Below are 25,394 nucleotides of genomic sequence, written 5' to 3'. Positions count from 1 at the left end.
CGACGCATGCGCAGAGGTCAGAACGCAATGGCTTGTGGGTAAGATAGGGTTGCCTGGCGCTGAAGAGGGCTGTAGCCTGGCGCTTGTAGGGAAGTGGTGGCTGCAAGTTAGGGGAGCTGAGGGTCGTGTGTTTAGCTTGTCAGTGAGATGGACCCTGCGATTATTGGGCGCACTCAGGAAACCCTGGGGAAAGTGATTCGCAAACCTCCTCTTACCGAAAAACTACTGGGAAAACCTCCGTTCCGCTATCTGCATGATATCCTGACTGAGGTGAGCTCACGGGCTTCTGTTTCTTTTGGCAAGGGATGCTGGGAAATGTAGTTCTTGTACAAGTCAGGGCTGGAATTAGGGTAGAGCAGAGAGTACATTCTCACTGGGCCCTGGTAGTTCATGGGCACTTTGTAATAATTGTTCGATAATTTGCCTATACATTTTATAGATGTGCAACCTGCGGCCCTCCAGCTTCATGTAAACTGCAACTCTCAGCAATGTATTCCACCTTCAGCCAGAGAGTTGGGAGCAGCAGCTGATGGGCTACAGGTTGGGTATCACTGGGTATATGCTGCCCCAGCATGACTTACTGGGGGGGGGGGGGGGGGCACTATTTAGCAATATCTGCCACTTACTGACTGACTGCCATGCTGGAGATCTCTACTGTCTGTATCTCCATACCCCCTAGTTTGCCAGACTACCTACACTCTGTCTTTATGGGGTGATTAGGAAACCATATCTCTTGGATGTGTGAGATTTCAATGTCTAGGATTCCTTCCACATCGCTGGCTCTTTGGGTTGGACCAAAGTTGTAACATGCTGCATAATCTTCCCAAACCTACACTGTGTTGCTTTACATTTTATTCCTTTGTTCGGCTGATTTTATGGAAATATTGGTGCCTAAATTTAAAGAATTCATAGAAAAAATTACCCTGACATCGCCAAACGAGCAGATCTTATGGGGACTGCTCTCTAGCCAGGACCTCCGTACTGTGTGATATTTCTATCCCCACATGATAGCTTGAGAGGAGGCTAAAACACACAACTGTTTTACTTACATTACTTGACTGTCATAGAGTCTGTGCAATATTAATATCTCCAATAATATAAATGAAATAATTTGCAGTGGTGAAAAATCCAGGTCTCTGTGAAATACACATGAATCTTCTGTTTTAATGCAATGTGGCCGAGAAGTCCATGGTGGTGTGCAGAACATTTCTTGTCCTGTTTCCAGGCAAATTATGTGAATGCCCAGTAAAAGAGAAATCTGAAGTTAATTGGGCTGCATCTGACATTTCTAGGTCTGGGGAATTTAAAGGCTAATAAACCTTAGTGTGTGGCCTCCCATTCTATTTTCCATAATGTCTTTGTGCCAACACCCTTTCTGGTTGTAGGTTATAGCTTTTAGCATGTACTGCGTTGGGTAGTCTATGGCAGTGTATAGATGTCCTGTGGCACCTGCTTCATGCCTGGTTGCAGATAGACCCATATGCTTGTTTCTGTCCAGGCATAAACATGAGAATAAATCACAAACACAATCTGGGCGATTACACCGATTAATAGGTCAGTACCTTCTATCTAAGCAGTGGTGTTTTTTCTTTCTGTGTACACAAAAAGGAAAATCATAGGAATAAATCTCCCTTTTGGTTGCAGGGTATACAAGGAAGCATTTAAACAGCATATAAATATATAAATCTAACTAGGCATGCCCATTTGGTCAGTCTTGAGCTTTCAGCAGTTTGCTGTTCTGCACTGGTGGCCAAGTTGCCTTTAGATGTAATTGCACAATACAGGTATCGGACCCCTTATCCGGAAACCCGTTATCCAGAAAGCTTCGAATTACGGAAAGCCTGTCTCCCATAGACTCCATTTTAATCAAATAATTCAGAATTTTAAAACTGATTTCCTTTTTCTATGTGGAAATAAAACAGTACCTTGTAACTGATCCTAACTAAGATATATATAATCCTTATTGGATGCAAAACAATCCTATTGGGTTTAATTAATGTTTTATTGATTTTTTAGTAGACTTAAGGTATGGAGATCCAAATTACGGAAAGACCCCGTTATCCGGAATACCCTTGGTCCCGAGCATTCTGGATAATGGGTCCTATACCTGTATCACCTAGAACAGGAGCCATTTTGGAGAAACATATAATAATAGTACCAAGGTTTTGTACTGTAGGTATATGTGAGATAAACTGACGAGTAGCTATAAGAGCAAATCTAGAAAGGCAAGGTGCTGCTTTGTGCAGTCTTAATCACTTACTTAAAAATTACTTGCATGTAGCACCAGTGCCTAGTTCAGCCTGTTGCGATAAATTGCACACAATGCAACATACAGGGTACATGGATGCAAAGGAGCAGTCATGAGAGGGCTGGCCCAAAAACTTCTAAAGGTGGCCATACATGTATCAATTTTGATCTTTTGTGAGACCATTGGTCGCATGAAAGATCGTTCCCACCCTCCACTGACGTTCAGGGCTGAATCGTCAGATATGGAGGTTGAAACAATAGAAATTCTATCTCCACCTGAAGGCACCTGATCAAAATCTTTTAACCTGGCCGATCGACGAGTAGACCAATATCTGCAGCCTTTTGTAATATCGTTTGCTTCTTTGAGCAGCCATACACGCACCGAATATCGCACGAAACAAGGTTTCGTACAATATTATCGGTGCATGTATGGCCGGCTTAATGCCGCACCAATACACAGATCAATTGAAGAGATGTTATTCCTGGGTTTCCTTGGTTGTTGTGCCTATCTGTATAACTGACCACCTACAACCTAGTGAATAAAACCCTAAAGCCATTATTGTCTCCATGCACCAGAATCTATGCCATTTGCACAGAGAAAAGTAAGCAAAACATGTACCACATTGTGTATGCATTGTTGTGCTGTAGTTTAAAAAAAAAAAAAAAAAAATGGCGATTTTTATTAAAGTTTTTCTGCATTCCACCTGTTTAGTAAAATGCATTACAGTGGTTCCTCAGAAATGATACTGACCATATTTTTTTCCTTTATGAAAAAAGAAGCCATGCTTGCTGCAGGGACCCAAACATTGTCTCCAAGGAGATATAAAACAATTCAGAGCCTTCAATCTATCAGTCGGAATGTTAATTTGATATCTCTGCGTCACACCTTTGCCTTGCACTGTTCCTAGGGATCCTGATAGCTTAAGACACCACTCTAGGAGTGTGCTTAGAAGAGATGAGGACTTTAAGGTCATTTCTTATATTATTATACAGCAAACTATTAAACATCCACCTCAGTTTTATTTCTGTAATGTAATTGCAATCGGTAGTTATTTGTCCCATTCTGTGCTGCTGTTGCTGAATCTTTAAGCAATGTTGCAGAAGCCAGCCCTGATCTAGACAAGATTCTGGTTCCTACAATGACTTGCTCTTGCATGCTTCTTCATAGTTCAACTGGATTCCTCAACATATTTTTAAGAGTCAAAACCAGCAGTGCAGATACTTAAAATAGCCAACTAAATACTGCTTTAATTAGCAATTACGTTTACAACTCTAAAACATTAATACATGTGTATTAGTTATAATACTGTCTTGTATTAATGGATAATACTCTTGTATTATGCAAAAAGTTCCAGGTCCATTGGTCCTGCCCTCACCATGCCACCAAATCTGCTCTCCAGCAGAAGCCCATATATATATATATATAAGACTCTCTCAAAGGATGCCATTTAATTCTAATCTGGGATTCCAAACCGTTCTCTGCGCTCTGCAGGGATAGCAGCAATGCAGTTAGATTTGAGAAAATCCTCATATGATCACATTTGGATTACTCCGTAAGTGAGTCAGTAATCCATCCACCTGTGCTTTTGTTATGTGCATGTTCATGTATTGTGAATACTTGAACTGCTGCATATGCTTAGTAATATAGGGTGCCTGCTGTACCACAATGATATACAGTATGCAGTATGTAATAGCTGCGCTGAACCCCAGCAGGTTAGGCTTGGGTCCCTAGGAGCTAGATCTGGCGTCTCAGCATATGGGAGGGACATCTAGACAACTTAAATAAGATCAACCATTTCATACTTGAATACATTTGGAGTGGGGAATTTCTTTATCTAAAGTAAATTGTTGGTAAGTCATTTAACTCATGGATACTGCTGTTAGAATAAAAGGGTTATTATGTCAGATAGCAGTTTTGTAGTGTTAATCTTTAGTTTTTATTTTTTTTAATGGAATCCTCTTTAGAAGATTTGGCCAAATACCAATCCAAATCCAAAAGTTAATTTGCACGTATCATATAGTGAAAGCAGTCGGGTCATCTGTGAACAAGATCTTGTCACATTGACTTCCTGTGCTTTAAACTTCATGTTGTTAAAGAAGTCACAAATGCTGGGGGGTGGCAAAAGTTAGGCATTCTCCAGTGATTGTATTCACTTACCTGATACCCCAGGCCAGTGCTCCTGATACCAAAATACTGCACAATTTCAGCTTTTCACTCTACTGCGCATACTTACCTGCAGGAAGAGGAATGCTCCGTGGTACTCGCTGGGAGAATCCCAGACCAGTGCAGTTTTTTGCTTACAGAAGCACTGGCCCAGAGTATCATGCCATATGATATCTTTTTTCTTTTTTTTGTTGCTCATGCTTGATAAAACTTATTTGCATTTTTCAGGTGATCAGGACAACTGGGTTCTTTAAGGGACTATATACAGATTCAGAACTGAAATCGGATAATGTAAAGGTAGGTTTATACTGTCCATGACAGTTCTGTTAAAGTGTTGTTGAGATGTTCTGGGGAGCTGAGAGCTGGTAAGGGTTGTTTTTTGGTTGCAGCTGTGGCAGAGGCTCACTCTGCTTGACTGTTGCAAGTCATTGGCTGTTTATCTATGCTCTGCTTTAAGTGGTATCTTAGTCTATTGTTACAAATGCCACATGGTCTTTAACATTTCTAAAGAAATTCACATAGTGGAAGCATTGGCGATTGTCTTTAAAACTGGGGTTAGGTATAAGTACAGTATGGCTGCATGTTTCTGCTAGTTTAGTTTAATAAGTTTCATAAGATTTTTGCCTCTAATACAGTGGTGTCAAACTCAATCACATAAGGGGGCCGAAATTTAAAACACAGGCTGAGTCGCAGCCATATTTTTTATTAAGATACTTAGTAGCAGAAGGATAAATCCTTCCTCACCCTGAAACACCATATCACACGCCATCCTCATGCATTAATCATGTTTTGAAAATAACAAGCACAAAGCAAACTAAGCAGAACAGTTAAATTACAAACTGTGGGAGCCGTGAGTCTGGACTTACCCACCACGTTCAAACTTTCGACGTGGGGTTGCAGTGCTGTGAAAGCGCCCACTTTTTCCTGTTTTTTGTGGCCCATGGTGACTGTGCCTGACTGCGCCGCTCCAGTCCCAGTGGCGCTGTAACTGTGCCTGACTGCGCCGCTCCAGTCCCAGTGGCGCTGTAACTGTGCCTGACTGTGCCGCTCCAGTCCCAGTGGCGATCCGAGCAGCTGCTTACGTTCTGCCCTGAGGGGTGTGTATTACATTAGCACCACACACCCACCACGGGCCACATAAAACAGCCAGGCGGGCCGTATTCAGCCCGTGGGCGCTGTGTTTGACATGTGCTCTAATAAATTGGGTAGAACTCCTATTTGCATTTGTACTCAGTTTGCAATCAGTGTTATTGCCTGTTAATGTTTAGGAGTTTGATCCAATTGCTCACAATTGCAGCAGAATATTTGTAACAGGTTAGCCAGAGTTTTGCTAGATTTCAGTGAGACCAGTGTCCAACAGTTATGCAGGTTGCGTCTTATTTATTATTTATTCTAACACTATTTTCTGTTCTACTGCAAAGGGATGCTTTTCTACAGCTGCCATTAATACATGCATTAAAAACTTCAATACTTTATATATTGTATACTTGAGGGCTAAAGGATATACACTATGTTATCATGGGATGTCTTATATAACAGTGCATTAAGTGTGTGTGAGGTAGGATTCTGGATTAAAGTTTCATCACCATATGTAAATTCTTTCAGGAAAAAGATGCCAAGATTCAATTTTTGCAAAAGGCCATTGATGTTGTAGCACTGGTAACTGGAGAACTGCTGACGGTAAAACCTGCTCGAATTGTGGCTGGCCATGAACCAGAGAAAACCAATGAGCTGCTTCAAGCCATAGGAAAATGCTGCTTGGAGAAGGTAGGCCAAGCAATCTTTTACTTGATGGATTGCTGACATGTTTTACACCAAGATAAAATATCCACATGTATTCCAGATTGTTGGGCTGCCCCTCCTAGGGGAGCTCAGTCCATTGAAAAGGGGGACTGACATTTAAGTACTTTGGACCTACAGATGACTAAAACAGCTGTGTGGTTTTTGTTGTACTACGGGGGGCAGTTCTACAAATTTTTGCCCACAAATGGGCAAACATCATTGTCACTGTCAATGTAAAGCTGTTGCAAATACCGAGGGTTTAGTGCTACTATATGACTATAAATAACAATCTGGAGCATTATATTTTTCAGCTGTCCAGTGAGGAAGCAGTTAAAAGAGTTTTGGCAGGTGAGAAGCCAGAGTCAAGGGGGAAGTCCTTGTCAACTTCCAAATCTCAGGACAAAGTCAGCAGAGAAGCCAAAGAAGAGGATCGAAAGAGGAATAGGCAGGTAAGAATGGTTTTGCTCTACTATTTGGTATTGGAGTGCCATAATTAAGTTGGAGTTAGGTGAAATCTAGTTATTTGTGGAGGAAGCTTATTGGATGCAAAACAGCCATTCGCAAAGGTATGCGCATCCAAATATGCTTTGAACGACTTAGTAACATAGTAAGTTGGGTTGAAAAAAGACATACGTCCATCAAGTTCAACCATAATGCCTATATATAACCTGCCTAACTACTAGTTGATCCAGAGGAAGGCAAAAAAAACCCCCATCTGAAGCCTCTCTAATTTGCCGCAGAGGGGAAAAAATTCCTTCCTGACTCCAAGATGGCAATCGGACCAGTCCCTGGATCAACTAGTACTAAGAGCTATCTCCCATAACCCTGTATTCCCTCACTTGCTAAGAATCCATCCAGCTATATAATGTATCAGCCAGTACGACTGATTCGGGGAGGGAATTCCACAACTTCACAGCTCTCACAGTAAAAAATCCTTTCCGAATATTTAAATGGAACCTCCCTCTAAACGGAGTGGATGCCCTCGTGTCCGTTGGAAGGACCTACTGGTAAATAAAACATTAGAAAGGTTATTATATGATCCCTTTATATATTTATACATAGTTATCATGTCACCTCTTAAGCGCCTCTTCTCCAGTGTAAACAGACCCAACTTGGCCAGTCTTTCTTCATAACTGAGACTTTCCATACCCTTTACCAGCTTAATTGCCCTTCTCTGGACCCTCTCTAACTCAATAATGTCCCGTTTGAGCACTGGAGACCAAAACTGAACAGCATATTCTAGATGGGGCCTTGCCAGTGCTCTGTAAAGGGGAAGAATAACCCCCTCCTCCCGTGAATCTATACCCGTTTTAATACAGCTCAAAACCTTGTTTGCCCTTGCAGCTGCTGCCTGGAATTGCTTGCTACAGCCAAGTTTATTATCTACAAGGACTCCAAGGTCCTTCTCCATTATGGATTTGCCTAGTGCAGTCCCATTAAGGGTATATGGGGCTTGCATATTTTTACATCCCAGGTGCATGACCTTACATTTATCCACATTAAATCTCATCTGCCACTTAGCTGCCCAGATTGCCAGTTGGTCAAGATCCTGCTGCAGGGATGTCACATCCTGGATAGAATTGACTGGTCTGCAGAGTTTTGTGTCATCTGCAAACACTGATATATTGCTTATAATACCCTCCCCTAAGTCATTTATGAACAAGTTAAACAAAAGTGGACCCAGTACAGAACCCCGAGGGACCCCACTGAGAACCTTACTCCAAGTAGAGAATGTACCATTAACAACCACCCTCTGTACCCGATCCTGTAGCCAGTTTTCTATCCATGTGCAAACGACTTCACTAAGACCAATATACCTTAGCTTAGAAAGCAGTCGTTTGTGGGGAACGGTATCAAATGCTTTGGCAAAATCCAAATAGATTATATCTACTGCATCCCCACTGTCCAGCTTCTTACTTACCTCATCATAAAAAGCAATTAAATTGGTCTGACATGACCTGTTCTTCATAAAGCCATGCTGATTACTGCTCATAATGGCATTCTCCACTACATAATTTTGAATGTGATCCCTTAACAAGCCTTCAAATAACTTGCCCACCACGGATGTCAAACTTACAGGCCTATAATTGCCAGGCTGAGATCTTACTCCCTTTTTAAATATAGGAATGACATTCGCCTTCTTCCAATCCCTAGGTACCATACCTGATGAAAGCGAGTCTGAGAATATCAGAAACAAGGGCCACCGCTAGTGAGCCCATCAAGCCTGTCCTGATGAATTATGCACAACTTCATGCATTCATGCAAGGGAAATGTGGCATTACCACCAGTAATTGAGGCTCTCTTGTAGTTTAACTGCTGTTAATGCTTTTTTCAAATTTGTTTTAGGACAAAAAGGAATCGGAAATTAGGGATGGTAGTGGCAGTAGGGAAAGGAGAGAGAAACATCATGTGAAAGAAGAGGAAAGGAAAAATGTGGAGAAGGAGAGAGGGCGGAAGAAAGAGAGCGAGAAAGATCGAGTGGGAGAGGAAGAGAGAAACGGCTTGAGAGAAGGAGAGAAAATTGATAAAGAAATTAACAAAGCAAGAGATTCCAAGTTGGAACCGGAGAGAGACAAAATCAAGGAGAAAGCTAGAGACCGAAAAAGCGATGGGAGCCGGGGAAAGGAGAAAGACAGAATCAGAGAAAAAGGAAGGGACAAAGACCATGAAAAAGAGCGCAGTAAAGAGAGGGAACCAGAAAGGGATAAAAGAAAAGAGCGAGCAAGAGAGGATGAAGCACAAAGAGAAAGAGAAGAAGAAAAGATCAGGCAGCAGGAAAGAACAGTGCGAAAGGTAAGTAGAAACTGCGGCATTGTGAACACTCGCTGCTTAACTTGCATTGTTATTCAGCCTCACCAAAAGTATTAGCAATTAACGATGCCACAACGGTTTCTTGTGTGCCAGGAGCACATGATGCATCACTATATGGGTCATTTACATAGTGCTGCTGATGTTATAACTTTTAAGTTTCTGTATAAGACATGTAGGTAAAACAGAGCTTCAATGTATATGTTTCAGTTTGTGTGCTTTATTTTTGGTTCATTATACTGTTTAATGTGACCACACACTGGCCAGCACTAGAAGTCTAACCTGTATTCTTTCACTAGTCTAAAGGACCAGATAATTCACCAAAGAGGGCATTAGAGGACCCTGTGAAAGAAAACAAATCTTCAGCAGATAAAGAGGTAACATCTGAATACCTGTGTTACTTTTGACATCTTTCTCTTGTAGTCTAGTGCAGTGTAGTGTGAATGAGTTTAGGTTACATAGTGAGACACCATGACAGGCTGCCTTAAAACTATGTCCATGTGTAAAAGGATAAACTGTTTTCCTTTGTGCATGCATAAAAATAAGTTTGGAATTAGTGACAAGAAGACTTTTCTTTTCCTCATCAACGGCCAGTGATATCCTTCTTTCCTAAATCCATTCTAGTTGCAAAGAAGTTCCTAATATTTATTGTTTCTCTCTTTTTTTAATCCCTTTCTTCTGTAAGACCTTTCATAGAGGGGTTAGCGTGGAAATAGTTAAGACACATGCCCAGATTTGATATGGCAGTGTGTCTAACCATTTGGGCATGTACACCGGGTCAGGTGACCTTTTCTACGAATCTGACACAATGTCTGTAAGGGGATGTTGGCAGATAAGGAAAGGGAGTCGCAGCTCCATTACTCCATCCTTACATCCACTCCATCCTGCAGTTCCTAATATTGAGCTGTTGGCCTGAACAAACAGAACAACAGAAAGGTGGCCACACACTTTTATGGCCACTTAAACAGTCTCTGTTCATTCAACTTTCAGGCTGATTGGTCAGATACACTAGTGGATTGCCCAGTTTATGGCTTAAGACCAGGTCAAAGTTTTGTCTCATATTACATGGAGAATGCTCCCCACTCCAGTGCACACTTGTAAATCTCCTATCTGCACCATATCTACTGTTCCCTTCTCCTCATTGTTTCCTTATATACTGTATAGGGACTTGGTGCAAAAGAAAAAAGTTTATTGAAAAAACTCCAACATTTCCAGTACAAACGGTACTCTTCTTCAGGGACAAAAAAAAAATATACATATATGCAATGTCCAGGGATGGGTTAGGGTCACTTTTGGATTTCATAAGTCTCTACCTAAAAAATTAAAATGTATTGGGACTCCGCAATAGTAATGGGCCTGTTGTTAATTACATGTTATTTGCTTCAAAATTTCAGAGACTCTTAAATGCTGTTAAGACAGAAAGACCTTCTGCTTCAAAATTACGGGAGAGACGCCCAGCAAAGATTGATGTGGAAGGTGAGAATATACAGGACATTTTGTCAACTATTATAAAAAAAAAATAACTTTAGTTCATTTTAATTCAGGCTGAATCATTGCTCTCACACAGTCACTTGAAACACGCTGCAAACAAATTTCTTGACGCCAGGAGAAGGATTATGTTCCACATGCTCATGCAATGTTTTTAAATTTAAATGCATTAGATATTACCGGTACACAGCAACACAGGAGGGTTGGTTTCAGGTTTTGTGTAAATGGAAACTGTTATAGGAAGGTGTGAAGGAGTATTTGGTTTATCTGCTTTTATAAGATGCACTTTGGTGACTTGGGGCTGCATTTTACAGTTTTGAGGTCTGTGAACATCTGGCACTATAGAAATGATCTGGACCATAATTTAAGCCTAATTTTTTTTACACACCCACCTGTGCAGAAAGTAAAAATAATAAAAAGGCTTATTTCCATCTGTAGGTTTATGTAGATCTGTGTTGTGCAACTTTTTTTTATAGTTTAGTGTGATGATTATCCACTATACTGCATGTTAGTGGGCCACTTTGTAATAAACTGACTTTGTCATGTAGTCAGAAAAAAACATGTTTTCTGCACTTATAAACTGTGTCTTGCCATCTAGCAGTCTGAAAAACAAGTCTGTAATTGGGGGATGACTGGAGAACACTACATGTGAAATGCATAATGCTGATTGATGTTATGTTTGATGGAGGAAGAATAATTGCCTGATGCTATTTTCCATGGTTAGGGCTAGGGTCTCTGGCTTCAGTTAGAGAAAACCATCATGGTACAACATACAATGATATTCTTGACAAATCTGTGCTTCCTACTTTGTGGCAACAGTTTTGGGGGAAGGCGTTTTCCTATTTAAGCACAATAATGCTCTATTTACTAAGCAAGATATACATAATTGGTTTGCTGACACAGGAGTGGAAGAACTTGACTCTCCAATACAAAGCTCTTGACCCTTAAACCTGCTGAATGCCTGTGGCATGAACTGAACTGTGAGCCAGGCCTCATTTCCCAGCAGTAGTTGTGCACGAATGCTTTTGTGACTAAATTGAAGCAAATACCAACAACAGTGTTTCAATACCTACCACCATATGTAATAAAAAAAAGCACTAAATTTATCCAGAAGCAGTAACTCATAGCAACCAATAAGATGTTCCCACTAGAGAACTTGTAATTTTATATGAATACCCAGCAGTTGATTTCTTTTGTGGGTGGGGGTTGGTGAATTCTTTTTTGTTTAAACATGACAACATTCTTTTTGGAATACATACAGCAAACTGTTTTGATAATACACAGTGACTTGCTTTTTCTAATGGGATACAATGTGAAATTTACTTGTGGGATTCAGTGGGTTAACTGAAACTTCCTGCTCTAAATCATCACTTGCCTTTTATTTACTTCTCTTGTTGACACTGAACATTCTGCTTCACCTGGAGACAAACACCTTAATATACACACACTGCTACAATGCTTAGTCAGCTTATGAAAATTTGAGAATTGAGGGTCGGGCATGTATTTCTGCCCCCCTCCCACCAGTGGGGGCCCAGTGCTACTGATGGGGAGGGCCTAAGCTGCAGGCATTTTACAGGTTCATTTTTAAATATCTGTTGCATTATTGTAAGATAACAAGAGCCTTGTCTATAAGTTGGGCCACAAAAGGGAACTGAATATGCTTTGGTGACCCAAATTCCTAGCATGGTGGCAAAGTATTGCTGGCTTTGTAAAGAACAAGTTGGCCTTGTAAAGGACAGATACTTAGAAATAATTGGGGTTGCCATCAGGGGGTATAGCAAGGAGTGCTGTAGGGGGGCTTTGAAAATTAATCACCCAAGGAAAGCACAGTCACCTAGCAATAGGTTTTTTGTTTTTCTGTAACCAAAGAAGGGTAAATGGGGAATTGAGAAAGAAGGAGGAAAATGGGATGGGAGGTCGGGAAGCAGTATCCCCCCATGTTTTAATGAGAATGGGTTATTTTTTTCATCTATTGTTACAAGCTGACAATCCTTTTGTTGGCCTCTGCTGGATTTAATAGTGCAGGTTTAAAAAAAATTGGAAAAAATAAAACAAAAACCTATGTCCGGGTTTAAGGGTGATTGTTGGTTTTGTGTATCCGCTCCCAGCCAGGAAAGGACAGCACAGCATTAAGCAGAGAAAACAAAGAGACTGCAAATGTAAGCTAGGGTAGGAGAGTGCAGTTACACAACATGGACAGCAGCTGCACTGAAATGGTAACAAATCAGGCAATGCTGAATTCTACTGGTATTATTATGTTTCAGGCTGAGGGTCAACCCTTCAAACTTATTACCACTTTTGGAGAGTTAATACTGGAAAAAATTGATGTGTAAATAAACAAATAACCAAAGTGGTAATAAAGGTGACCTGCTAAGGTGGTCTCCGTTTTATTCTGCCCAAACAGAGAGAGATAGCAAAGCTGCAAGCAGCCAGTTCATAATTACGATGTGACCTGTTTGGCATATTTGTATAGTTAGCTTTAATTAGTCCCCTGCCAAGCACACCCTTTGTGTAGTCAGTATACTAGCAAATAATATTTTGTATTGACACACACACAGTCTTTTCCCCATACCAGGGTTTTATAAAAAGCATCAGAATAATCAAGGTAAATGTATGTGTGTCTAAGTTTGACTTTTGTCTGTGATTTAATTTTTGGAAATGTATTTTTAAGCACTTTAAAGGAACAGTAACACTAAAAAATGAAAGAGCTTTAAAGTAATAAAAATATAATGCACTGTTGCCCTGCACTGGTAAAACTGGTGTGTTTGCTACAGTAACACTACTATAATTTATATAATAAGCTGCTGTGTAGCCACGGGGGCAGCCATTCAAGCTGGAAAAAAGGAGAAAAGGCACAGGTTACATAGCAGATAACAGATAAGTTCTGTAGAATACAATAGTCTTTTATCTGTTATCTGCTATGTGCCTGTGCCTTTTCTCCTTTGAATGGCTGTCTCCATGGCTACATAGCAGCTTATTTATATAAATTATAGTAGACTTTCTGAAGTAAACACACAACTTTTACCAGTGCAGGGCAGCAGCACATTATATTTTAGTTACTTTTATACACTTTCATTTTTTGGTGTTTGTTGTACTTATACATGTAGTCACTCTCTGCCTCTATGCTAGAGATTATATATTCTTGCTCAATCTTTTTACAGCGTGCTATACTAACTAGCCTTTATCCTTTTGTTTTTGTAGGAGAGTCAGACAGCGAAGACGGTAAGATCCTTGATGATTCTGAGAAGTTTAATATATTTATGTTAATCATGAGTTAAGGTGCCTGTTTATTTTTTTTTTTTAATATTTAAGGCAAAGGCACATGGGGTTGCTGTGTCTTTGCACCAATCACCTTGCACTAGCAGGCTGTTAACATGAAAAAAAAAATAACAATTAGCCATTCAAACTCACTACTGCAGCTTGTTAGAGGAGGTGCTGCAAGTTCCTTGGCGTTCCCACACTCCCACAAAATGTCACATATGAATAATGAACAGCAGCACAATCCTCCATTAAAAGTTAATCTTTATTTGCTCAGCTAAAAAAACAAACAAACAGAAAACGCACAAGGCCAAGGCCCTACTCGTATACTAATGCTTGTTGTTAAGGGTTAGCACCTGAAATGTGTAAGGCCTTGGCCTTGTATTTTATATTTTAGTTGAGCTTATAAAGATCCATTAGTCATATAAAGAACATTATAGTCAATGGGGATGGAACTGGAACTTTTGGTGTCACATGTTTTAGCATCACTTCTTTAAGTAGCCAGATTGCCTTGAAATAGCTATTGTGTGGCTTATTATTTCTAAATATGATCTCTCTTCAGTGCTGCCTGTGTCTTGGTCACAATAAATAAGAATGTCATTGTGCAGGTTGGAAAGCCCCAACTCCCACAATGACAGGATGCAGGAGTAAAGCAAGCCAGTTGTTAATACCTCCAGTATTTTCCCCCCCCTCCCAATTCATTATTCTTTGAGTTGCCCTTGGCTTGGCAACAGGTGTAATTACCAAAACCAGGGCAAAATAAACAATGATTATTTAGATCCCTTAGCTTACATATATTAATTTTAGTGCTAAATATCAAATTTGGTTTCTGTTTGGGCTGGTTGCCCCGTTTATGCACAGATTTGGCCTTTTAGCCAAAAACAACCAAAAGCTGTAGCGCTGTATTTCCTGAAATAATCTAATTTTGGAACTGCAGCTCCTCTCCACTAACTTTTCAGCTGATGCACCTCACACTATACGCTGTCCAACATTGTGCATTTGCAGCTGAAAAAAACGATATCCATACTACATATAAATCAACAGAGACTGTTTGGCCTGCAAACATGTTCCAAAAATGGAAACAGTTATTACTGTAAGCATCACCGGGTCACTGTGTTATGGCAGTAACAGATATCACATATATGGTAATTAGACAGTTATCCTGTTCAGTAGTCCCTTTTAAACATTTATAGAACATGTTTTTTGCATTAAAAACTCAAACTGTACTTTATTTATTTAAAGGGTAGTTATTGCCACCAGAAGGTGCAGGATAATAGCACTCTGTATGGGGAAACAATAATTTTTTTTTTTTTTTTATAAAGAAAAGCCCCCTATCTTTTATTCAGGCCCCAGTACTGGGAGCTCCCAGTCAAGATGGCCATGTTGGGGCACACACATTTGCATAATGAATGAGTGCCCCAGCTTGCTTGTTGTGTGTATAACATAGGATCTATGTCACATGCATGTGCATAGCCAGTGAGCTGGGGCATTGGCTCATTGAGAGCATATGTGTGCCCCAATATGGCTGCCTGCACCAAGAGCCCCCTCCCAGTGTGGTGGCCAGAGTGCTTGGCAGGAAGGTTTTCTTTGAAAACTACTATTTTATCACATGGCACATTGAGTTTTATGTCACAGTGAGTAACTTTACAGATAGTGAAGGATACGTACCTATGCATGGGGTTTGGCAAATGGATCATGGTTTTGTTTTCACTCTTACTGCATTCTTCCACGTAGAGCCAGGGTATTTATAAGCTCCTCCCCTCTTGCTTCACGCAGATTGGAGAAGGAGGAGTTTATTGTACAGGAGACGGGATGAATAATCTGTAAATAAATACTTCCTACTCCCGCCAAAGCTCCATTCATTTTATTGTAAGGTTTTTAAAGGAGAAGGAAAGGCAAAATCTATTAAGCACACTATTAAAAAGTACTACTATTGCTGTGTAAAATCGCTATATTCCTGGCTTGCCTAATGAAAGATTTACAAAGATACACATGCTAGAACTTACATGCTTGTTTCAGTGAACGGCGCCTCCATCTTATCCAGCATGTCTGAATGGGCTGAAAAGTACAAGCCGGCTCCCTGCTCCTGTTAGAAAGTTTCTGCAGCTCCACAAATTCCCCCTCCATAAACAATCTCCCTGGCAGCAGCAGCCCGCCCTCCCCCCTGCTTGTGAGGAAAAAAAAAAAAAACGGAGCTCTCTGCTGTGCACTGAGCATGTCTGTGTCCTGGACAATCTGTGTTCAGTGAGACAGGAAGCTGCACAGGCTTAGAGCAGGTACTGTATTTACTGACAAGACTTTTCCATGTCAGAGCCAGATTAAGCAACAGCACGGTGAGTTCAGGAAATATGTTAAGGACTGTGTTAAGGCTACGTTATTGAGCTCATGTTGTTTTTAGACTTTCCTTCTCCTTTAAGTTTCAGTTGCGCCGCTCTGCATTAGTTTTTTAAAAAAAATAAAACAGACGAGTACATTTCCTGTATTAACTGTCAAGCACATATGAAAAAAGCACTGTCTGTTTTTTCCTACATTCCATATGCATCATTTTAACCTGTATTTATAACGCATCAACATATCCCGCAGCACTGTACAATAGAAGAGTGTAAGCATTAAAAAAACAGATCCCAAGCTGGCCCATGGCCCTTTTGAGACCTGGTCTCCAAGGACCCAACTCTGGGGTAACAAACAACTCCCCCACTTTCATGCTCTGCCAGATATTGGTTGATGGGCACAGCTAGGTATTAAAACACTAGGGGGCATTATTACTGATTGTGAATGTAAAACCTATGACTTACTGTGACAAGAGGTGCATCCCCCTCCTGACATGCTATTCAGGTTCCTGCAGCTATGGCATGCCTTCAATATCCAATTTCCTGCAAGGCCTTTAAGGGGAGCTCAAACAACCTAAACAACCTGACTAAAGCTCTTTCTTGGTTTTACATTATACTGTCTACCTCAGGCCCCTCTACTTTAGGGAAAACTAAGATTAAGTGGCAGAGTGACATTCCCACGCTTGATGACAAGATGTGCTCTGATGCCCTTAAACTGGTTACTGGAATTTCCATGATGGATAGATATTCAGATAACATTTTTAAATAGAGTGTACTTAACCCCCTTTCGCCTGGCCAAAATTTATGAAAATGTGTCCGATCAATGTTCAATGTAGGAGCGATGTAGGCACTCTGTTTCATGTTTTCTGGTCCTGCCTGTTGATACAGAGATTCTGGGGCGAAGTGTTACAGTTTCTTAATGAGAAGCTTGCCTTCCCAAATATCCGCTCTTCAGAACTTTGTCTGCCAGGACTGACTGGAGACCTGCAACTCCGTTCTCATTTTCTTGAAAAATTGGTGGATGATTCCCTTCCTAGCCAGAAACTGGCTTACCTAGAGTAACTCAATGACATATGGGACACGTGGCTGGAAAACTATTAATCCTGTACATTCATAACTTTTACCTTAGCCTCATTCCTCTCTTTTTCTTGCCTTTTTTCCCTCTCTTCTTTTTCTGTTGTTTGTTTGAAGTATATAACATGCAAAATAAAATCTTCAAAAAAAAAAAAAAAACACAGTAGGTGAAGTATGCCCTGCTCAATAGAACTTGCAGTTTTGTTTCTACTTCCCCAAGAATACACAATGATTCACTGGCAGAGGAATACAAGCACAGAATAAAGCAAGAATATTAGAAAGCTATGAGTCCTCCTGCCTAAAGAGCTTAAAATCAGATGTAATGTGCATGTGTTATATTACATTGGCGTCATGGTTATTGTGTTGCATCTTTTGTCTGTTCACAGAAAAAGAATCCGCAGAACCCCCAGCTACAGACCTTAGGGAAAATCTAGATGCTCAGTCACCAAATGTCATTCAGAGGTAATTTCCAAAGTTTATTCTTCCAAAGATTTTTTTTCATGGTAAACCAGAAAGTTCATTATTTCAGGGAGATCTTATATTCTCAACCTGACACAGTAGAAGAATTTATCTCTTAATCGCTGTGTTGATTTCCCATTCTGCTTCCAGTCATAAACATATGAGATTGGAATATATGTATTTATGAACCTGCTTGGACGCTACATTTGGATTGGTTTTGAGGCTTTAAATTGTTCACTTGCTGTCAGCTGAAATCATGTTTAGAGCAGGGTTGGCACTCTTTGGCCAATTATGCTTCACTATTTGTCACATTATCAACTATAGATAATAAAGTAGATGCTTATAGAATTTCATTTTGTCCTTGTTTAGCAGGCGAATCCCTCGTCCAGGCAGTGCTCGCCCGGCACCTCCTCGATTAAGGCGACAGGGAAGTGCAGAAGTTCCTGTTCCAGAAAGGTGAAATTGCCCATGACAACCAATAACTGGGTGCTTTCCAATAGAAAAGGGCAAAGATTTAAACCGCGATAGTGATTGCAGTCAATAGTAATGGCAAAGCAAGCAGCCATAGCGATGCTGTTCAGTGTACACTGCATTGTCAAGTCACTTTATAATATCCTGCTGATTTGTATACATGTTACATGGCATTTGTTGTTGCTTGGCTCAGAACATTATTTTTATATATACATGTTTTTGTTAGGATTGGCAGTGGAAAAGTAATCGCTAATGTTATCGTTGATAAAGAAAAGGAGGATGATGATGATGAATTTGTTGTGGAGGAAGCTCCTCTTCAGTTGCCAGATATGCCTGAAATTGAACTGGTAAATAATGCACTCAGCACAGATCCATATGTTTAACCCACACTGTTAACACCATTTTTCTGATACAGTAGAAGGGCTCTCACTTTACCTGTTTCTGTTATCAGGGGAAAAGAGTGGAACTGCGAGAAGATGAGAAACATGGTAAGACAAATATATAATGTATATTTTATGGGTTTTTTTCTCAACAGCCCTTACTTTACAATCTTATCTAGTTAACTTGCATTAGAATTTTCTCAGCCTTGGAAGGAATCCGCAACCCCCCCCGCTCTCAATAGGTTTTAAAAGTCAAACAGGAGTAGCTCAAAAAAAATACCAGAAAATATGGGATATATGGTTGAAATGGGCAACATGAAGATGGAATATACTACATTTATAATAAAGGGGTTAGAATAACAGTGTTCTCCATATTCTGGAAGCTTTGTATGCTAAACTCCATGTAAACCGCTGATTAATTTATTATTTTGATACTATATTGTACCTGTAACATGTCTAAAATGGTATAAGATACCATATGTGTAACTGCTGTTGTAATTGATAATAATTTAATAAAATGAATATAAAAAAAAAAAGTACTTTCAGGCTTTGCAGGCAAAAGTATATTTGCACCAGGCCAGGTAACTTTCTGCCAAAAGTCCAGTACTGTGTCAACCAGCTGGCTTTCATTGCATAGTTCATTGCATTTAGAATTTGACTGGTTGCTGTAAATTACTAGACTGAATTGTTCAGGTACTTTCTAGGTAAATCTGCACATGTCCCATTCCCATTAGAGTAAATAAGGACAGCGTGGGTTGTTTTCATCTAATTCAACTGTAGCCATTTAATTGAAATTTATTACTGTATTCTTATGCCTATTTTGTACCTGTTCATGCATGACACACTTTTTTTCTTTGTCTTTTATTGTGGATTAACCCATTGCTTACTTACATATAATATCGAGAATATCCAGTTTATACATAAAAACTGAGTCCTGATTCTGTCAAGCGTTTATGGGCTTCCAATTTTCCACTTTGGATAAACCACTCTTTCCTTAACAGGTGCCCTTGTGAACAAAATCTTAGAAACCAAAAAAGACTATGAGACTCAGGCAGATACAGAAAATAAGGTAAGTGACAGAACAATGTCCTTAAGAAAGAAAACATATGTTATGGGGGGGGTTACTTATGTTGATACTTGATGGTAATTATTATTCAGGAGAAATTATTGCTATCCGATGCTGGAAAGAAAAAAGAGAAGGATATGGTGACAAGGGAGATTGAGAAGCTGCGTAGCTCTATCCAGACCCTGTGCCGAAGTGCCCTACCCTTGGGCAAGATAATGGACTACCTTCAGGAGGACGTGGACACCATGCAGAATGAGCTGCAGATGTGGAGACGGGAGAACAATCAGCATGCCAAAGCATTGCTCCAGGAGCAGAGGTAATATATATATATATATATGTGTGTGTGTGTGTGTGTATGTATGTGTATATATATATATATATAAAACACTTTCCTTTCCCTGAGGAAGAGCACAGTTAGTGCTCGAAACGTTGGATCTCTTTGCTTAAATAAACTTATTATATTTTTGCCAAGTCCTGGTGAGTGCAGCTCTTTTTTCTTGCTTTATATATATATATATATATATATATATATATATATATGTATGTATGTATGTATTTATGTATGTGTATCAGTCTATTTAGTGTCTGCACTCAAAAGCTTATAATCTTGTGGGGTGCACAGCCAAATCTTGGGTATTTAGCAATAAATATTCTGTGACCGGCACACCCTTTAAAATCGTCATAAGTTTATTGTAGACATATAGTTTAAAAGAATACAACGTTTCGGTCCTCAATAGGACCTTTCTCAAGGATAAAACAATAGTGTTCAAACCAACTTTAAATACACTCTCAAAGCAAACAAAGTAGAAATATGCCCAATCCCCATCAACAGACCATTATGCAATTATCCAATGTTCTCGTGAATGTGCAAATTCAAATGTGCCAATTTCTGACCAACAGTGCATATATATCATCATAAATAATTATAAATGATTACATCTTAAAACAAGTGCTTCATTCAAATGAAATATTATACAAAGTTAGCATAGCATAAATTCTTAAAAGTGTAATCTTAAAAGTGTAATATTCAATCTCACCAGAAGGTGTCACCTGTGCATATATATATATATATATATATATATATATTATATATATATATATATATATATATATATATATATATATATATATATATATATATATATTATATACATATATATATATGTATGTATGTATATAAATATATGCTGGATTAATTTTCAATACACCCTGCAGTGCTGCATGTTTGACAGTTACAGCACATCAAAGTCACTTGGTGATTACTACAACCCCATGCTAAAGGTGATATTGCCTTAATGCTGATAAAAGTGTTGTAGCTGCTGCATAGAATATATCCAATGATTTATTTTACCTAGCCTTGGGAACACATTGGCCTCGGATGCATTGCACCATTAGTTGTAGTCGTGGGTGCTTCCTAAAGTAGACACCAGAACTTAACACAAGGGGCAAAAGCCCAAAGATTAAATAAGAAGACCCTTATTACAAAAAGAAATATTGCATTCACTTGATGGTAAATATGGCTGGTAGGATATGTCAGAACTAGCATACTGTTCCACAGAACAGGCAGGTTGGCCTGACATGTTTAACATGTTTCAGTCAGATGGCGGAAGTCTTATCTGGTCACAAAGTGGTCATGTGTAGTCTGCAAAATGGCTTGTTTATTTATGTTCTGCAGAATATAAAAGTCAGAATATAAGGCTGATTAGTAAATAATAAAGATTATTAACTAATGGCAGCTCTGAAACCAGTGCAGTTAGCATCAGATATTAATAATCAGCCCTGTAGCATCAGCTTCTATGACTGGCAAATCTCATTTCCTGCTTGATAATTTGCAACGTCCCCTAAGCTTAGCTTCTCAACAGCTGCTCAGAGCATATGAGTGTCATAGACTTTCCAAGATGGGGAGCTCCCGTGGCAATTGTAAAGGCCTGGATCATTGCTGCTGTTGAGATACTGAAACTTTAGGCTTGAACAGTAAGTAAAGTAAATAACATATGGTATTTTAGCCATATTCATTTTAGGTAGTAGTTCTCTTTTAAGCATTACAGACCCATTACTGCTTTGCTTCTCCAAAGGAATATGCAGTACCGAATTTTTCGCCATATAAGACGCACTTTTTCATCCCCAAAACTGGGGGGGAAAAGTTGGTGCGTCTTATACGACAAACTGTGTCATCCTCTATGTGCCGCGGCTCTCTGCTACATCCTCGCTTTTATAAGGTTGCGCCCGTGCGTACTGACGTCACACGCACAGGGGGCGCAACCTTATTAAAGCACAGAAGCAGCTGGGAGCCGCGGCACAGGGAGGAAGACATCACGGGAGCCGGAGGCCGCTGGGGGGAGGTTAGGGGGGAAATGGAAGGTGCTTGGGGGCCCTGGGGAAAGCTGAAGAATGCTGGGGGTGCTGTGGGGGAGCTGGAGGATGCTTGGAGGCCCTGGGGGACGCTGATTTTTCTGTTTATAACCAAAAAATGTGTCCCCTGAAAATTTTGCTTTCTAGTTCTAATAATATTTAGGATATAATATGTATTTTATTTCTCATCTGTCTCCTTCCTTCCACTCAGTGTCACTGAGACAGCTGTGGAGCCCCTGAAGGCAGAACTAGCAGAGCTTGAGCAACTGATCAAAGAGCAGCAGGACAAAATATGCACCATGAAAGCCAACATTCTGCGGAACGAAGAGAAGATCCAGAAGATGGTGCTGAGAATTAATGTGTAGCGTCCAGGGTGGAGTGTAATTATAGCACCTACATGGATTTTCTTCACTGTTTCCCATGCCAAGTGAAAGAAATTTCAGCTGGTCTGTTGTGCTCTGGTTACTGGTACATTGTTTCTCTTTCATAAATCTATGGAATCATTCTCTCTCTCACAGGAGTCTCCTCTTCTCGAATTCTATGCTCACTTGCACCCTGCTGCCATGTTCCTTACCTGCTGAAAGCTGACCTGTGAATGGCAGAAGAGACTACTCCTGTGCTTTATGCAAAGCCATATGTTTTTTGTCATTTTAGGGAAATTAGGGGAAGCTATACCCATGTGTATATATACACAGCAATATATAATGTGTGTATGTATATATGTATGTACATGTGTTTCCCTTCCTTAAACACCACCAGTGTATCTGCATTCAGAATCTGCTCATTGCTTGGACCCTCTCTCTCTTTCACAATGCAGATAACAATCAAGCACTTTGTTACTCTAAACTGCACTAACACAGTGAACACTCTTCACATTTTATAAATTTTTGCCGCAGCCTATCTGTTATCTTTCATTGACTCTAATTCTGCTGAAGGATCTCAGAGTACATGTGAATTCTTGCAGAGCACGCAGCTCTTCTTATGTAAAACATCCAGTGCTGCACTATGGGTTAGACAGTTACATGATGTATGGACTTCAACATTTATATATATATTGTTTTGTATAAGTTATTTATATACACAGAAATTACATGCTTCAAATTTTGTAAACTTAATTCTGTCAAATTGGATGTGTGTTTTTCTTTTTTTATTCATTTACATATTTTTAAGGGGCTTTGGAAGAATGATAAATAGACAGTACAGTCATCTTGGATTCAACCTGAGTGGGGTTAATGTTTGGTTCAGGACGACCAATGGGATAACTGAGCTACAGGTTGGACATGGGGGGGTGGGACTTTCCTTATTATGCCAAATAGCTATTTAATTTAAACCCAACCCTCATCCCCGACACACACACACGCACCTACGCAAAGACAAAGGGAATTTAAGGGGTGGAGTAAAATGTAATCCCACCCCTTTAAGACCATGCAGTCACCAATAAATCAATTAGAAATTACTGTGACCAATGTACAGCCTAATGTTGCTCTATATATAGGATATACAGTATTGTACTACCAACTAGGTATATGCAGCTTAAGTTGTAATAATTTTTTATTACAACTTAAGCTGCAATACATTATAATATCTGCTCGTTTGCCAAGGGTGCCAAACAAACTGATCTTTCCCTGATAGGCTCACCTAAGGGGGGCGATATTGTGCTGATGGATCACAATGATGGGGATACAGGTCTTCAGGGCAAGACGGCATCAACAAGACTATGTGGTCCTCAATCCAATAGGAGAATCAAACCAATTTTCACCCAGATATCAGTTGAGTGGGCCCATCGCAGAAGGTCTGAAGGGACTAATAGGCAGCTTATATCTGCCTGTGTATGACCACCTTTACTTGCAGAGCAAATAATTGCCCAGTGGGGGACATTCCTTTTTAGAGGATAAGTAATACCTTAATGTGTGTCATTATTAAAAACCTGTAAATTCTATCTTTGCAGGGAATTAAACGTTCCATTTTTAGTAGCACTGAAAAAAACGAAACCAAAAAGAAATCAAAATCAGTTACTGGGCCTCTCAATTGTAAATCATAGAACTTCCCTATCATTGTCAAGGGATCCTGGTAGAACATTAAACTGATAGAAGCAGCAGAATTGCAACTCCTCCTCCTAAAGAGCCATTGGTACCAGTGTATTACCCTATGCACGTGGCTTCCCATTGTAAGAGCACCCTTCCTCTTACCCACTCTAGTGGGGAGACCAACCACTTGTGCACTTAATATTTACTCTTGTACCTCATTCATTTATAATGTTTGCTGACTGGGTTCATATAGTTCTCTTTATTCAACTCTTACTTCTCAGTGGCTCTTTTATATTCCTTACATCACATTTGTTTTACCCACATGTGCCGCCCCACAAGGGCAGCTAAATAAATAACCCTGTGGATTCATGTGGTAAAGTCCTCTTACTTATTGCTCTGTGCCACATATGATACCGCCATGGTGAATTACTTGTATGCCCTAGTGGGAAGGCCTGTATGGGAATCCGGTGAGTAAACATTAGAAATGTATGGTGCATAACATTAAATCAATGAGGCGGTTGTAAGTGTAAGTAGTCGGATTTCCTGCAGAGAAAGGATATTGGCACAAAAGGAAACCATATGCATAGAGAAATGCAATACCCTGCCACCAATGGCAAGTTAAGATGCTCCTGCCCTTCAGGATGGAGAGTCCTCTAAAACATCTGTAGGGATCTGAGATGTAAATGCACAGAGCTGCACTGAGGGTGCCCTGTTAGAATGCCGATTGATGTACGGCACTGCAGTACAACATCCATGTCTCGCTACAGAACTACTTTGAGCACCCACTTACAGTCCATGAGTGCCCAGCTTGCTGTAGTTTCTGAGTTAGGGTCACACAGGCAGTTTATAATATAATATGAAATGAATATGCCCACTGCAGCCAGGTGTGTAGGAAAAATGCTTTTTAATATTCATGTGTGTGCCACGTACATAACTGTCCCCCTTTTTGCTACCCTAATACTGTCCTCCACCTTTTGCCTTTTGTTTATTGGCCACTTTCCCTTACACTGCTTTCCTACTCATTATTTTCCCCACCTTTCCTCTTCCCCTGGTGGCAGTTTGTATCTCATGAGTTGGATTGGGTAATAGAAACTTGTGGTTGCCCCTCTGGTGAGCACAGTAGTGTGGGGATGCTGCACAACACTAAGGTACTAAGGGGAACTGAGAAGAGTGCAAGTGAGCGTTGTATCATTCAGACCTTTCCTTTGTTTGAGTTTCTGTATTTTGCAGCCCGGGTGCCCTTAAACTGCTGCTTTATGGTCATAAATTGTCCCCCCGAGAACCCAGTGGGGTCCTTCACTCTCAATAAAACTATTTATTTACAAACTGCATGTATTTAGTTTCTTTCTCTGCTATACCAGTATCTCCATGCCATAGATTCTGTTCTCTGCTGTGCCAGCATGGTGGTGCCATACATTCTATTTTCTGCTGTACCAGCACGCTAGCGCCATAGATTCTTTGTTTTGCGGCATGGAAAGTATTGGCATA

General features: G+C 40.0%; 1 protein-coding gene across 2 annotated transcripts; it reads left to right on the top strand.

The window, feature by feature from the left end:
* On the top strand, window positions 1–25,237 carry traf3ip1 (TRAF3 interacting protein 1). 2 transcript variants are annotated; one of them, XM_012970522.3, is made up of 15 exons: window positions 1–270; window positions 4,640–4,708; window positions 6,017–6,178; window positions 6,505–6,642; window positions 8,540–8,986; window positions 9,301–9,378; window positions 10,396–10,477; window positions 13,691–13,711; window positions 17,538–17,613; window positions 17,983–18,066; window positions 18,308–18,428; window positions 18,533–18,569; window positions 19,463–19,530; window positions 19,620–19,843; window positions 22,091–25,233. In XM_012970522.3, exons 1-15 carry the CDS (start codon window positions 148–150, stop codon window positions 22,242–22,244), a joined length of 1,884 nt encoding a protein of 627 aa, XP_012825976.2. In that variant the 5' UTR covers window positions 1–147; the 3' UTR covers window positions 22,245–25,233.
* The last annotated feature ends 157 nt before the right edge of the window (window positions 25,238–25,394 follow it).

The sequence above is a fragment of the Xenopus tropicalis genome, chromosome 9 (genome assembly GCF_000004195.4).
Source record: "Xenopus tropicalis strain Nigerian chromosome 9, UCB_Xtro_10.0, whole genome shotgun sequence".
Lineage (NCBI taxonomy): Eukaryota > Metazoa > Chordata > Amphibia > Anura > Pipidae > Xenopus > Xenopus tropicalis.
This window is presented reverse-complemented; position numbering and strand designations above follow the sequence as displayed.